The 16,616-nt window shown below is 46.7% G+C and overlaps 1 protein-coding gene across 5 annotated transcripts in view; it reads left to right on the top strand.

Annotated features, from left to right (window-relative positions):
- OTOF (otoferlin) overlaps nucleotides 1-16,616 on the top strand; it is a 156,907-nt gene that overhangs the window by 11,959 nt on the left and 128,332 nt on the right. For all 5 annotated transcript variants that reach the window (XM_078381484.1, XM_078381482.1, XM_072986239.2 and 2 more), the window contains exon 2: nucleotides 8,559-8,617. In XM_078381484.1, coding sequence (XP_078237610.1) covers nucleotides 8,559-8,617 — 59 coding nt within the window. The remainder of the gene's footprint in view (nucleotides 1-8,558; nucleotides 8,618-16,616) is intronic.

Below are 16,616 nucleotides of genomic sequence, written 5' to 3'. Positions count from 1 at the left end.
CCAAGTTTGCCCATGTGTGGGGAGGAAAACCTCCTTGGTTGACCTGAATTCCAGGGATGATGGACTAGGGAGAAGATATCTTCCAGATATGTGTGGTCCTTTTAGTGTAAACACCAGGACCTGAGATTGGTGGAAGAAGTCGGCAAGTCGCCTGGTTTCAGAACTGATGTAACAGGGATTCCTCTCTGCTATCACTGTCGCTTCTGCAGCCTGCTTTGGTTGGAGTTTCCGGGTAGTCTTCAAGGGCCGCCCCGGGTGTAATGCATGACAGTGATCTATTCTGGTGGCTCCCGAAGCAGCATCAGGCTCAGTGTGGTCTCGAGGTGCTTCTCCACAAACAGACCAGGTGGAGCTGAAAAAAGACCCACCAGTGTGGGGGTTTTTTTGGATGTAACTTCCTCCTCCTCCGTTTTCCTTCCTTAGAAGTTAATTTCCCCCAGGATGCCGGGAGAAGGAAGAGTAAGCAGAAATGTTCTTTTAGCTGAAAGGTCATCATGTTTTGAATTCCCCGTCCTTTATATAAAACCCCCCCTGCAAAATGGAGCACCACAGCCATTCAGAAGGTAGCAGAGAGCCAGGAGTGACCGTAGAACAGAGTCTTCTAAGGTCACTTTCCCTCTAGCCCAGAGGGAGGGAAATCTTGGCTCTTTCAGCATCTGGAAGTTCAGTTCCCAGAAGCTAAGAACCCCCTTTTCTAGTGACAAAGGGTTTGTTATGGGAATTAAAATCCACCCAAAACTCTGGAAGCTAAACGGTCTCCAGTTACAGCATTTTGTTGCTCACACAAAAATAACTCTCTTTAATTGTATTTGTTTATTTGTAGCAGAGTTAAAATGGGAGGGCCTTTTAGAGGGGCTGCCGGTGGAAATAGCTAAAAATGGGGGATCGGCTGCCAATCCCCAATGAAAGAGACCTCAAGGATGGCTGTAATTATAAAGACCGGAGTGTTAATTTCCCATGCAAGCAAAGTGAAGCTTAAGATGTTGCAATGAAGGCTTTTGCCTTATATGGAGCGAGAAACTCCCAGAAACCCCCGGGCAGCACAGCTGGGGATGAAGGCTTCTGGGAGCTGTAGTCCAAGAACATCTGGGGAACCAAAGGTTGGGAATAACTGCCCTCAAGCCATGGTTGGATTGGGCCAGTTTCCCAGGGGAACAGATTGTACTGAGGTGTTCTTTCCTTAACGCCTAAATTTGGGGGGGGGGGGATGCAGGCAGGCCTGTTCAACTAGCCCCCTGAGTAATTTTCGGATTCGGACATCAATGTGGCATCATTGCAAGACGATTGCAATTTTGCATCATGGCAAGATACGGCAAGAGCATCTGTCAAAGAGCAGCTTTGTTCATCGGGGCACCTTGTCAGAAAACTCAAAGCAAAGGTCGTATTCAGGGTTGATTCAAGGCGCTGGTGGGTCCTGGGCAAAAAAACTATAATAGTGGCAGAGGAGGGCTTCCTCCTCCCTCCCTCCCCCTTACCCCCCCCACCTAAATAGGTCAAACAATGTGAACAATGTAAGAAGTAAAAAGTTATGACGGACGGACGGACGGACGGATGATAGATAGATAGATAGATAGATAGATAGATAGATAGATAGATAGATAGATAGATAGATAGATAGATAGATAGATAGATAGATAGATAGATAGATAGATAGATAGATAGATAGATAGATAGATGAACACCCACACTTCTGGCGGCAAGAAGTAATCTACACTGGCAGGTGAGAGATTCTCGTCTGATGGAAGGAGAATTTTCCACACACCCCCATTTTCCTGCATAAACTTGGTGTATTGTACCAATGAGCAGTAAATGCACAAACCTTGTACATCATGCCAGTGCTTCCAGGCAGCTTGCCGAGGCAAAGAGGAAGTCACGAAAGCAGCCAAACCAGGGAGCTGGACAGGGGACAGATTGTCGTTGTCTTCAGTGTGGAAGGGATGGTCACTCTCAAATCGGCCTTCTCAGCCACACTAGACGCTGTTCCAAGTCCTCCATTCAGAGCACGTGACCATAGTTTCTCGAGACTAAAGGATGCCTACACATAAAACGTATTACAATAGTAAAACTCACAATGACAGCAATATGAAAAACACAAGTAAAACACAGAAAACACAAAATGCTCCCTTAAAAAATAATCAGCATCATCCCTCAGGTCACCCAGTCATTATCCCCACTGGCCAGTGTGGCTGGAGATGTGAGGAGTTGTACAACATTACTGGAGGCTGCAGGGGAGCGGCAAAATTTCAAAATGCAGGAGCCTGTCCAGTTGGTCTCCGTGGCCTGTCCCACCTCCACCACTGTCATATGAGTTTGATGGTGGTGGATCACTCTATATGAACAAATTAGTAGCAGGCAGGTCTTTTGTAGAGTTAATAGCCATTAACTGCACATTCTAGACCAATCCATCCTCATATACTTTGCTTCACCGTTGGATAGATGGCAGCAATGCACCACACTTTAAGAAGGTTGCTGACAAATGGAGGAGGCTAACAAAGATGATCAGGGGGCTGGAAACCAAGCCCTAGGACGAAAGATTGAAAGAACTGGGTATGGCTAGCCTTGAGAAAAGAAGACAGAGGGGTGATAAGATAACACGCTTCAAACACGTGGAAGGCTGTCACTGAGAGGAGGGGCAGGATCTGTTCTCAGATCATCCCAGAGTGCAAGAACAGGTAATAATGGGCTCAAGTTACAGGAAGTCAGATTTCGGATGAATATCACGAAAAACTTCCTGACTGTTAGAGCAGTACGACAACAGAACTCTTGATCTTGAGAGGTGGCGAGCGCTCCAACGCTGGAGGCGTTCAAGAGAAAATCGGACAACCCGCTGTCAGATCTGCTGAGCAGAGGGTTGGACTTGATGACATTAGAGGCCCCTTCCAACTCCATTTTTTGCATGATTCCATGAAAATCTGCTTCTCACCCAGTTGTTGTGAGGGTTGCAGCTGAGCTCGGAGGAAACCTGGAAGCCCAAGAGTGATGGGGAAAGACATTTTGACCCCTGCTGCCCAGGGGTTTCAACCCTCCAACCTCAGGCTCCAGCGTTTACACCACCAACTGAAGGATGGAGCACATCATGGCTCATTATTTTAAACATTGATTTGGTTTGCCTGGTTGCCTGCCTCATCCCTCCGGCTTTGGATTGATCGGAGTATTGAAACCGATATTCAAATTGTTGTTTGGTTCAACAATCCCGCATCATAAAGTACCTATTAAAATAAGCCGTCAGTATTTAAACCATCTTTCCCCTGGATTTCTGTCATGATTAAAGCCTTGGGAATAACTGATCCCTGGGCTGTCTCGTCCCCAGCCGAAATACAGCAGCACAACCAGGAGCTGCGATTGCTCTCAATTTAGACAGAAGCTGCCACGCTCACCGCCTGGTGCCACGTCCGACCCTCCCATTAATATAACATGCTTCTAAAGCTTGTAACGGCGGTGACAGGATTTATTCAGTTCAGCGTTGGCTTCTGCCGCTCTGCCCTGCGGAAGCCGAGGGCAGGGGCGATGGGACTCTCGGAGTGTGCAAACAGAAAAGGGTCTCAACTTAGCTATGACAGCTCTTTATGTACAATGTGGTACATGCATCCATGTTGTGGTTGCATGTGTTTCCAAAATGCGTATTCCGGAAACACAGATGGGGCCGTGCCGTGTGCTATCCCCTGCATTGAATAGGTGGGCTTCATTCTGCAAGTGCACACACACACACACACACTCACACACACACACGGACACACACACACACAGAGGGAAAAATAACTCTAGGATCCCCTTGTAGGAACAAAATTCTTTATTGAATCACTAAAGGGTTACTTAAAGCAGATTTTTGCATTCCCCAGAATATTTCATTCGGCCACAATCGTATAAAATTTAGCGTTAAGGTAAAATACTTGAAAAATTGGGCCAAACGCTCTTGGCGCTTGAGACCAGGCTGCCAAGAAGGCAAAAGGGATCCTTATGGATCTGCGGGGATCTAGTAGCTGCTGCATCTGATAAACCAGCCCAGATCATCCTTCCCGTCTCAGAGCGAAGGAATGTCAGCCCCTCTCCAGTGATTCAGAGACAGAGAGGGAGAGAAATGACAGAGTTCTCCTTGATGGAGAAGTGAACTCTGCACATGCTCAGAGTACTCCATGCAGGAATTCATACATACATACATACATACATACATACACACACACACACACACACACACACACACACACACACACACACACACACACACACACACACACACACACACACACACACACACACACACACACACACACACACACACACACACACATACATACCCCGCCTATCTGGTCATTGCGAATTTCTGCAACCGCAAGTCCCCATATCTGCCAGCCGGGGGGTTTCCTGGAATAAACTTTTCACTCCTTGTTATTTCTCGGGTGCGCTTGTCTGCTGCATGCACACAGCTCTGTGCCCATGCACACATCGCAACCAGGTCTGGGAAGGTGGGTTCTCAGTCGCTTCCACCTCCCATGAAGCCTCCCGCCTCTCTCGCCCCTTTGGCCCCCAGATTCGAAGTCTGCAGGAAACCCTCTTGGTTGGCATGTGGCCCAAGAGAGGAGAGGCGGGCCACGATCCCGCGGCCCTTCCTCGGGCCCTGTGCTCCCTTTGGGGTTGCCCTTAGGCACGTCTGCCAGGGACCCATCCATATGCGTGACAAGCCCATTTAGCAGCATGTCTTCCCCAAGATGGTTGGGTTGATGGTGCTGTTGTTAGCTTAAAAACCATGCACTCGCGTTTGAAAAGAGAAGTTTGTGGCAGGTTGTGTGACGAAACTAATTAAGTTGTGGGTGAGATGAAGGAGACACAGTTGAGATGACCCAAAGAGAGGTTTGCTTTTCTAAATGACAGCCACGATGCAGAGTGAGAAAACATTCATTTGTTCATTCTCTCTCTCTCTCTCTCTCTCTCAAGGCTGTGGCCTTTTCTCTGAACTTTGGAGATGCTCTCCAAGATGCAGGATGCTCTCCCCCTGCAGCGATCACGATCATGGAGCCCAAGAAAGTAAAATCTGTCACTGCCTCCATATCTTCCCCTTCTGTTTGCCAGGAGGTGATGGGGGACCAGTGGCCATGATCTTAGTTCAGGGCTGGTGTGACTTATTTCACATCCAAAATTTGCAGATGCAATCTGTGGTGCATAACCCCTCCTCCCTCACACATTCTCTCTCACACACACACACATATAGGTTCAGCACCACAGGTTGCTTCAGTCGATTTTAGACATGAAATGAGTCATCAGCCTCCACTGAGTTCTGTAGCACAAAGACATTGGGGTCGGTTTTGATGTTTGCTCTCTCCCTCCTCTAGTTGTTTCTGACGTCTGGTGACCCTTTCCCATTTTTATTAGCATAAAGCACTTAGAAATGGTTTCCCGTTCCCCTTCTTCTGGGGGCATCCCTGGGACCACGGTGCAGCTGGCCGAAGGCCACCCAGGCTGACTCTTCTCCCAGGAGGCACAGAAGCGGGATTCGAACTCACCACCTCTGGCTCCGCAGCCCAGAGACCTGACTCACTCAGGTCTCCAGGAATAGCAACCAGGCCCTTTTCATAAACAATAGATTTCCACTCCCTGCAGTCCAGCCGTCACATCAACACAAAGTAGCTTCTGAACTTGTGGGGCGTGAAATGTCTGAAAGGCTTCTTGGGGACTCTCTTACAAGCGGAGGTATTTCTTCCCCTTGAAGGGCAGTCAGACGCCTTCAGAGAGCGACTCAACTCCCAATAAAAACTCCCTTGTTTTGTGGGGCTGTAAATGCTGCAGTCCATTATACTTTATCACTGCCAGCTCCACGCCGTCGCTCTCTGAAGCCCCGTGACATTCTTAATCCGCACTCCGAGGGCTCACCGTTCCTTCTGTTTTCTGCACCTTGCCATCCCATAAATCCAAACGGGATGAGGCTGGCCCCTCTTCTTTTCCCGCACACCCTGTTTTTTCAACTCAAAGCACAAACATCTTATGGGGATTGCTCTTTTTCCCTCGTGTAAACTTCAACTCATTGTCCAATTTGGCAAAAGGGCACCATCCCGGGTGTTGTGAATTGGATCTGGGGAAGAGCATTGTGAACAGGGGGGGGAGGGTAAACGAAGTCTGAAGTCTAAGCTAAACAAGGCCTTCATGAAGTGGTTCTGGAACTCCCACGAGGAGTCTGATTTTATTCTGAAAATGACCAGAAACAAAGGATATACCATATTTTTCCATGTATAAGACACCCCCGTATATAAGATGCCCCCCCACTTTTCTAAATTAAGAAATCTAAGTGGGCTTCACAAGTGTAGGGGGAAAGGGATCAAAGCCCTGCATGATCACTTTGATCCCTGCTTTCCCCTCCACTTGTTTTTCCTCTCATCAGCTTACTCCCATTTTTAGTCTAAAGAGTTTGTCTAAAGATTTTAGACAAAAGTATAGTCTTATACATGGAAAAATACAGTATATAGAAGAGCTCTCATAAAACCTGCCTTAGAACTAGAAGGTGAACCTCTCAGTCACTCAACCCAAACCGAGGAGGGTTTTATTATTACACAAAACTGGGTTATAACCAGGAAGGAATAGCAACAATCAAACAGAACAGAACAAAGTATAGTTTTTGTTTCTGTAATAATAGCCCTCCTCGATTTGGGTTGCGTGACTGAGAAGTTCACCTTCTAGCCCTAAGGCAGGTTTTATGAGGGCTCTTCCCATCCCTGTGCTTTCTTGGAAGAATGTGAGTTACACCCAAATGGGCATCTCTGTCTGTTTTCCGTTTGGTGCTGGAAAAGTTTCCCTCCTGTTCTGTGTTTGCTTGCGGTGGGCTCAACTGTCTGCTTGGACAGCTTTTCCTCCTTTCTTCTCCTTTGTTTGTTCCTCTATCCTTCCCAATCAGTTTCATTTTTCCTTCTCAATCTGCCCCCCCCCTTCTGCCTGCCGGGACTTTTCCAGGTTACATAAAATATTTCTGGGGTAGTCTGTGCAAACATAGTATCCTGTCCCATCAAAAACCAGGCACATGTGCAATTGCGTGTTGGTGCATGCACACACATTCATGTGCATGCACAGGGCAGGCACTCAAGGGTCTGAAGGCCATCCGAGGTTTCGATGCTTCACATTTCAAACGTGACGCAAAGCTGCCGTTATCTCGGTTTTGCACAGCTTGTGCAATGGACACAATCGACACAAACCCTCTGAGCGGATCCTGCTGGAAACTACCTTACCCCCTTACAAAACAACAACAACAACAAAAAAGAGGACAAGCCATTCCTTTCCCCTGAGAAGTCGATGTACAAGAATGGAGGCCCCTTGCGTGACGCAGCCAGCCCTTCCAGGAGAACCAGGATTTGCTCGCTGTTTTAAAAGATTTAATAGGGCTTTCAGACATCGTTACTTCCGGAGCCTCTGTGCTCCAGACGTGAATCTTGTTGTATCTCAGCAACTGAGACAGAGAGAGAGAGACCAGGGAGTGGGGGACCTCTCTTCTTCCCTTGCACCAAAATTTCTCTGCCTAAGATGCCCCCCTCCCTGGGAGATCTCTCAAGATCCCTGTGAAGTTTTATGGTCTCCCCACCCTCACCCTGCCGCCCGTTAAAAGGAACACCAAGGTGTGGATGATTCCTCCAGAGACGTGTTCCATCAAAGCTGCTGTGTTGGCACAATCAACTTGCAAATGAATAACTGGGTTCATTTGCAAGTTGATTGTGCTAACACAGCAGCTTTGATGGAACACGTATTTAACTTATATGCCGCCCACACTACCCAAAGGTCTCTGGGCAGCTTACAACTTAAATACAGTAAGAAAAGATAAAATAATTAAAATACAATTAAAATAGATACTGTACTATAAAAATGGCCATCAGGACCCACAGTTGATGTTATTTCAATTAAAAGCCTTCTGGAACAGGAGGGTTTTGACCTGGAGCCGAAATGTCATCAACTGATTTAATTTTTTGTTTTTAATTCTTTTATGATATTGCTGTTGTAAGTCTGCCCAGAGTAGACGTGGTCTAAATGGGCGGGAATATTAATTAATTAATTAATTAATTAATTAATTAATTAATTCACTTAACTGGAGCTTAATTTTGGGGTAGGGCTTATATGATTAGCATCCCGAAAAAAAAACCTACCAGGGCTTGTGTTCAGGTTAGGTCTTATTTTCAGGGAAATCTGATATTTCTGTGGTTTTCCATTTAATATTTCCAGACCGCGGCTAAGTGACGCCACAGGTCCTCCTGATCCTGCAGGTCCCACGGTAGTGCAGACACATCAACCGTGGGGAGCATAACCCATTTCTCGCATGATCAGAGCCATGACTGTGAGAAGGGCAAAAATGGGCGACCAAAAATGAGTGAGCCATGCCATCTGGTCCTTTTAAGCTCGGGAGTCCCGGATTGCCCCGTATGTCGTTCCCAGGATCAGAGGGCACTCTGTCCCTGCATATCAGAGACTGGCAAAGTTGTTTTTGTAAGACTACAAATCCCAGAATCCCCACAGCTTTCCAAGGGTCCGTCTGAGTTCTCTCCCATTTTATAAACACTAATTGTCTTTCCCCCCCCCTTTGGCTTCTGCAGGTCTCTCCTTCTACACCCGAGTGCTGGAGAACTGTGAGAACGAAGCATCCTTTGACGAGGTAAGGAAGGAAGTTCTGAACTGCAGCAGGATGATGATGATGATGATGATGATGATATGGAAAGGGGTGGGAAGTGGGGGGGGTGGACTTTACGTCCTCCTTTACAGGACCAGAAAGAGGAGGTCAATGACAAACCTGGACGTTCTGATGCACCACAGCAGAATTGACGGCAAACGCACAGGGGCCGCGCTGTCACCATTTTCCTCACTTAGGCTGAGTGGATTGGACTTCCCGCTTATATTATTTTTTTGAAAACCTCATCTGTCGTTTGCCTCTAATTCTCAGTGTAGGTCAAGAACCACCCAGTTGAACCCAGGTTCTCCATTTGACACGCGCCGGCTGTGTCCCTGTTATTCTTTACTTTCACTGTCATGTGTTGTCAAGTGGCTTCTTACTTACGGCCACCCTGTGAGGGTTTCCAGCAGTTGGCCGCAGCACCAAAGGTTGGGAATTCGAATCCTCCCTGTGCCTCCTGGGAGCAGAGCCAGCCTGGGTGGCCTTGGGCCAGCGGCCCAGTTCCAGGGCATTTCCGAAAAGAAGGGAGTGAATAGGAAACCACTTCTGAGGATTCTCTGCCGTGAAAGAGACAGCTGGTAGCTCAGTGGTTTAGATCTCTGCCTGTGGAGCCGAAGGTTGAGAGTTCAATCCCCCCGCTGTGTGACCCTTGAGAGGGGAGCCAGCCTGGGTGGCCTTGGGCCAGCTGCACCGCAGTCTCAGGGCACCCCTGGAAGGAAAGAAGGGGAAACCACGTCTGAGTACCCCGAAATGTTTTGCCATGAATCGGAAGGGACTTGATAGCATGTTGTTGTTGTTTGTTGTTTTTGTTATTGTTTCTTGTTAGGGCTTTCAAGGTCAGTGAGATAGGCCAGTGGTCCCCAACCTTGAGCCACCAGATGTTCTTGGACTACAACTCCCAGAAGCCTTCACCACCACCTCTGCTGGCCAGGGTTTCTGGGACTTGAAGTCCAAGAACATCTGGAGGCCCACTGTTGGGGACCACTGAGATAGGCAACAAGAGGTTTTTATCACCACTCCCTGATGAATTTGTATCAAAGAAGTCTACGGGCATTTCTTTTTGCCTTTTTAAAAAGCAAGCAGTGACTGCTTCTGCCGGTGTGTGGCTTTGGCTGGAAGCAAGTGTGTGTGTGTGGGGGGGAAGTAGTGGAGGTCGGTGCTTGAAGAACCCCCCTGAAATGCTTTGTAAATTCACATTTCCTGCCAGATCCACATAAACGACAGCACACCCCTGTTTATTTTATTTATTATTTATTTATTTTATTTATATCCCGCCTATCTAGTCAATAGACCACTCTAGGCGGCTCACAACAGGGGTACAACAGTGACTAAAAACAAATTTACAAAGAAGAAAACTTTCAACCATAAAATTATAAACTAAGAAAAAGAAAAAAGGAAAATCAGGATTCTGCCTTCATGCGAATTTATGGGATTTTTATTCTCTGGAATTTATCATTATTATTATTCTGTGAAGCCACCCAAGGCACTTGATAGCGGGATGCATATTTTAAATTATATTGAGTGGGATAATACGGAGCATCTCCCTTGGTGCTCATCTATTGATTCTGAAGCGGCCTGCCTTACAAATCAAAGCTGCTGCTGCTGCTATGGGATGCCTTCATCCTTGGCTTTTTAGGATGATGGAAGATGAGACCCAAACCAGCCCCGATCTCCCTCCTCACGGCTCACCTGTATCTGGAGCTGAGGTAGTAAACGTTTGTGTCTTCCCGAGGGAAGGAGCACAGGATCCCTGGGACCTTTGGAGATGCCGCTCTGCCCTGTGCTAGGTTGAGGATGCTCACCCACCTGTTCCGAGTGAGAAAAATCTGTGTGCAGCTCTTGGGAATTTTAAAAAAACAAAACTCACAGAGGTTTTTTCTCGGAGGGAGGGGAGAGTTATGAAACTATGCAAAGTCATGTTAAAGCATCAAGTATTGGGAAGAATTTAAAACCAAACCATTTAAACACAATATCGAAACATTAAAAAAGGTGGAGAACAGAGCCCTAAAACTTGTGCCTGCTGTGATCCTCTACTCACAATCAACATCATCATCATGTGTCATTTCATCAATTCTGACTTACGGCAACCCTTTCCAGGATTTTCTAGGTAGAGAATATTCAGAAGTAGCTTCCCATTTCCCTGTCTTCTGGGGGCATCCCTGGGAGCACGGTGCAGCCGGCCCAAGGCTACCCAGGCTGGCTCTTCTCCCGAGAAGCCCCATGGGGGAATCAAACTCCCAACCTCTGGCTCTGCAGCCGGAGACCTTGGAGGGGCGGATAGCTCAGTCATTTAGGTATCGGGCTGTGGAACCAGAGGCTGGGAGTTTGGGACCTAGATAAATCAATACATCTTGACCCGGTGCCGAAATGATGCCAGTGTCGTCGCCAATCGGGTCTCCCAGGGGAGGGTGTTCTGCAGCTGGAGGGCCACCCCCAAAAAAGGCTCTTCCCTGTGTCTCCCCAAACCAGCTGTTCTCAAGGGCGAGATGAAGGAGGATCCTCCAGAGAAGACCCTCCCTGCCAGATCTTAGGGGCTGATTTCTAAATGAAGAAAACAGCCAAGGGTTCTGGGTGGTCTGTTTAGTGACCTCCATTTTTTTTCCATCTTCATTTTTCCCTTTTTCATTTGTGACTCCCCTCTTGGGGATGTTAGGCACACCCTCCGTTTGCTTCAGGGAAGTTCCTTTTTTCCAAATTATTCTTTTCCAGACCCCCAGGCTCACTGCCTTTGTCATCTAGTTGGATTCTGGGTTGGGGGGAGCTCCTGTTCACGCGTCTCCCCTGATGCTTCCTGTGCCTGCAAAGCTGCAGCCTGCTTATTATCCGCGGCGCTCCGTTTCTCCCCTTAATTTTGCAACTGCAAAAAGCTTCCTCTTTCTCGATAGTTACATAAACCACCAGTTCTGCAAGCCTTACATAATGGCCTCCCTCACATCCCCGCTTGCCGAGCTGTTAAGGAAAAAAAAAAGATGTTCAGGTGTCAGGGGTCCCTTCCCCATCACAGCAAATTTTCCTTGATCCCCCCCCCAAAAGGCTCTCTCTCCCACCTGCCATCTCCAGAAACCCCCTTTGCTCCACTCAAAAGATGTAAACGCTGGAGAAGTTGCATGCTTCTTGAAGCCTCTTAATGGCCCTTGAAAATCAGCATCCTTCTTTTCCTCCGCCGAGAGGCTGAGGAGACCCCCTGTCCCGAGACCCTAAGCAGAGGAGGTCTTTTCAATCCTCAGATCTGGGGTCTTGGAGAAAATCAAAATACAAACGCAGGTGGAGGTGAGGCCTTTATCAGACTACCCAAAAGGTTCAAGCAAAGAACAGACAGTGAGCTTTCAATGATGATTCATCTTCCTCAGGCTGGGCACCAAGTTCTTGTGGGTAGTTCAGAAAATTTATTAGAGTCCCAAAGTTTGCTTCATTTGTCTTGTTTCCATCACCCAACCTTGAAATTATGTCTGTGATCATTTATTTATCAAGTCCTTAGGTGTTCTGCTTCAGCTTCTCTTCGTTGTCCCTCAACTTGCTCTAGAGCAGTTGAGTGTTTGAGCAGATTCCCTGCCCACCTGGCAGTGGGATCTTACCCTGAATGAGGGCCGTCTTCTTTCCAGGCTGGTGTTTTCCAGATTTACTGGGCTGGCGTTCAGGCTGAGGGAGGTAGGAAAACCCATGCTGTTGGTCTGGTGGTTTAGCCATATGGACCTTTAAGTCCGTCCAGTCTTAAAGTCCATCTGAGTGTCAAGAAAATACATAAAAGAAAATCTCCTTTTCCCCTACTGTTGTTCAAGCAGGAACTAAATCATTAAAAAGAAAGAAAAAGAATTGATTTTTTTAAAAAAAAGGCTAAGAATACCCTATATAAAATTAATTACATTTGGGCTTGATACGAAAATAACAGAGTTTTGTAGTGTGTAAAAGGCAGATTGCTGTTTTTATGCGTTGTCAAGATGCCCCCGACTTACGATGAACTTACAAATAAGCGCTCTCCAAAATGTTTTGTCCTCCACTGCCCTGATCAGCTCTTTCAAACTCAAACTTGTGGCTTCCTTTAGGGAGTTTGCCCATCTCGTATTGGGTCTTCCTCTCTTCCTGCTGCCTTCCACCTTTCCCAGCATGATGGTCTTTTCCAGAAAATCCTGCCTTCCCAGGATGTGCCCAAAGTAGGACAGCCCCAGTTTCGTCCTTTTTGCATTCAGGGATAGTTCAGGTTTGATTTGATCCCACTTGTTTGTCTTTCTGGAAGTCCAGGATATCCATAAAGCTCTCTTCCAGCACTGCATTACAAACAAATCATTTTTTACCGTATCACAACGACACTCTGCTGCTTTTGCTGTGGCTCACTTGACACCTTTTTTGTGCTTAATTTGAGTCCTCGGTGACTCAACCTCTGGACCAGCTCCAGCCCCTGCAGATTCCAGTTCAGCGTTTGGTTCGTAGCGATCCTGCCTCCTCTCTGCATTTTGGATGAACGTGGAAAAGGAAGACAGATGCCTTTAGAAGCACGGAGCGGAACTTTTTGTGCTTAACTCAGGAGGATCTTAATGAGACTTTTGGAGTGTTCTGTTTGATCCATTCTGCATCCCATTTTGTCTTGCTTGCTTATCTTAATTGCTAACCGTATTTTAAGGACTCCGTCTGATACTTCATTAGCCACTCTGTATGAACATAACATTTGCAGGCTGAAATTACTCCAAATGACTCAGAAGCCAGTCTGCGCCTCTTGCTTTTCAAATGGGCTAAGCGCCGTTAGCCTCATTATGAAAACATGGATCGCGTGGGCAAGGTTGAAGAGTGGGAAAAAAAAAACATTTTGGATGTCCTTGCCGCTGTTTATTTTATCTATCAATTTATTTCATTTTTATTCCGCCCATCTGGCCAAAGGCCGCTCCGGGGAGGTTTGCAACATACATAAACAGCATAATTAAAATAGTTTACAAGAACAGAAAATAAAAATAATAAAATGCAAAATAAGCAGTACAGACAAAACATAAAAATACATTTTCCATAAAATATTTAGAACATTTAAAATATTTTAAATGGTGGACTTGATCAAATGTCCTTGAGACATTTGTAGGAGAAAGAAGAAGAAAAAACTTTTTTTACTTACAGTTGCTTGAAATTGTAGTCTCTCTGCCGAGTTTTCTATCCCTCTCTTTCATCAGTTGGTGGCAGCTGTTTGTTGCTGTTGATCTGCTTGGTTGGTTGCTAGTACGTGTGCAGTAAAGAAAGCAGAAGAAACTAGAAATGGGAGCTTTGTATTTCTCTCCTGGGGGAGACGAATACCAGGCTCACTGACACAGATGGCTGGCCTGACTGGAACCTCTCCCACCCCCCTGAACTGGGTGTCCACTTACCACTCACTGTGCAGCAGGCATAATTGAAAGTGTGCCAATTGCACCAGTAGCGCGGCTCGAACTACCCTGCCTCCCTGCTCGGCTGGCCACTCAGCAGCTGAGTGAGGAGGCTTGTCATCCGGCAACCTTGCTGGGATGGCCAGCTGAGCAGGGAAGCGGGGCAGTGCCAGCTAAGCCACTCGTTCTGTGACACTGACCACATGGACCACGCAGTGAGTGGTAAGTGGATGCCTGGTACAGAGGGGGATGAGGGTCCAATCAGGCTGGCCACCTTTGCCCGCAAGCTTCATATTCATCTCCCCTAAGAGACGAATACGGAGCTCCCGTCTCTAGTGTATACTGCTTTCTTTACTGCACACGTACTAGCAACCAACCGAACAGATCAACAGCGACAAACCACTGCCACCAACGGATAAAAGAGAAGGATGGAACACTCAGCAGAGAGGCAGGATGCTGTTTGCATTCAAAAGCTGGAAGGGAAATGATTGTTTAGTGATGGATAAATAGGTCATCACCACTCTAGTCCTGAAAAGTCCTTCCCTGTCACTCAAACTACAGACAGCTTGCGAGGTTGTAAATAAAGCTCCAACATTATAATCCACTACTCCAAAAACAACTAAGGCGTGTGTGTGTGTGTGTGTGTGTGTGTTCAGATTACTTAGAGTTCAAGCCGCATGAGCTACCCAATCAAACATTCCAGATTTTTGTACTAATCTGCATCTGAACAGTCAGACAGAAACTCCAGCAAAGAGTTGCCTTTAAAGGGTTTCTGTGAAATTTCTTTAAGAAAGACATTGTTTTAAAAGAAATTCCAATTTCGAGTCAGAAGCTCTCGATCTTAGCGTGAACCCACCACCAAAACAAACAAGCCATCCAACGGAGCAGATGGTTTGCAAAAAGTGTTGTTCAAGATTTTCGGAATATATTGGGGGAGAGGTGTTGCTGTTCTTTTAAAAGAGGTGCTGCCTTCTTAAGGACAAGAGACATGGGGTTTTAAAAACAAGTATGGACAGAAATCCTGGTAAAAATCCCAGGAAGGAATTCCTTCTCCATGTGAAGGCGCTTCATCTTGCAACCTGAAGAAGGTCTTAAAAAAATAATAATGGGTGTGCCACTTGTTTTTTAAAAAAGGGGGAGAGGGCTTTACAAGTCCGTCAGGGGAAGAGGGTGGCTTGCTTTATTTCAAAATGTGTTTGGAATCCACTTCCCCCCTTTCTGAGCACCGAGTTTTAAAGGCCGATAAATCTGTACAAACACTTTGCCTGCCAGCCGCAGGACTCAATAAAAATACAGGCGCCTCTGATGGTTACAAAGCTGAAAGTTTGCTGCAATCGAGGTGGTAAAACAGGCCCCGTTTCCTTGCACAGTCAAAATCCCAGCAAGAAGGGCTGGCAAGTTGCCATCTCGGGAAAGGAGAAACGCCACCGCAGAACTGCTTGGAAGATGGTGAGGATCCGTGCCGTCCCTGGAGCGCTCCTCTCTCTCGGAGGCTCAAAGGTCTCAGACCTAGTTCCTGGTGGGGTTTGGCAGATAAAACAAATCAACACCACAAAGAAACGCAGCTTGCCGTCGGAGTAGATCAAAGATTCGGGACATCTAGGAGCAGATGCTGGTGACCTGGAATGAAATGCAGGATGCCACACATTTGCAGGAAGAGTGTGACTCAGGCTCTTGGGCTTCCCAACTGCTGAGACCAGCTTCTCTTGGAGTAGTGAGGAGGCAGCCGTATCCAGGGACGTTGGCAAATTTTGGGGTCCAAGTCCTGAGTTCGAGTCTTCACTCGGGTTTTCCATATTGTGTTTTAATGTGTTTAGTTTGGGTCTTGGTTTTAATCTGCTGTTCAACCACCGAGAAGAGTGCTTTTGCCCTATTGGAGCAGGATACAAATCAAAGAAATACATAAACTATGCTGGTGTGGACCCTGGAACGGCATTGTTCTAGGTTGATCCACAGACATGGTGTCGTTTTACCCCCTTTCCTTATGGGTTTTTGGCGACTGGTCAGTCCTTAGTCCCCTACCCCTTTTGGGTGGATAAAACAAGGAGGAAAGGGCAGAGAAATTGAAGATTTACAGTGGTGCCTCGCTTGACGACATTAATTCATTCCAGCGAAATCACTGTAGAGTGAAAATGTCGTAAAGCGAAATTAAAAAACCCATTGAAACACATTGAAAACCGTTCAATGTGTTCCAGTGGGCTGAATACCTGCTCATCCAGCGAAGACCCTCCATACGGCGGCCATTTTCGGTGCCTCTATAGCGAGGAATCTGTCGTAGAAAACAGTGGGGGCCATTTTGAAAGCCGGCGGCCATTTTGAAACTCGACAATCAGCTGTTTGCCATTGTCAAACAAAAAAACCCAATCTAAACATCGTTTTGCGATCGCTTTTGTGATCGCAAAAACTTCAATGTTAAGCGGATTTGTCATTAAACAGGGTAATCGTCCAGCAGGGCACAACTGTATTTTCTATTTTTCCTATTTTTCCTATCTTTGTCTATTTTTTCTCACTCTCCAGGGTGGAGGGTGAGAAAAACAGGCAAAAAGAGAGGGCAGTCGGTATTAGCAATGAGATGTTGAGGACCCATTCAAGATGTGTGTGGACAGTATAAGCTGATAGATCCAGCATCCAACCCTGTGTAT

The sequence above is a fragment of the Pogona vitticeps genome, chromosome 1 (genome assembly GCF_051106095.1).
Source record: "Pogona vitticeps strain Pit_001003342236 chromosome 1, PviZW2.1, whole genome shotgun sequence".
NCBI classification, from domain to species: Eukaryota; Metazoa; Chordata; class Lepidosauria; order Squamata; family Agamidae; genus Pogona; species Pogona vitticeps.
Note: the sequence above shows the minus strand (reverse complement) of the source record. Positions and strands in the feature narration are given on the sequence as shown.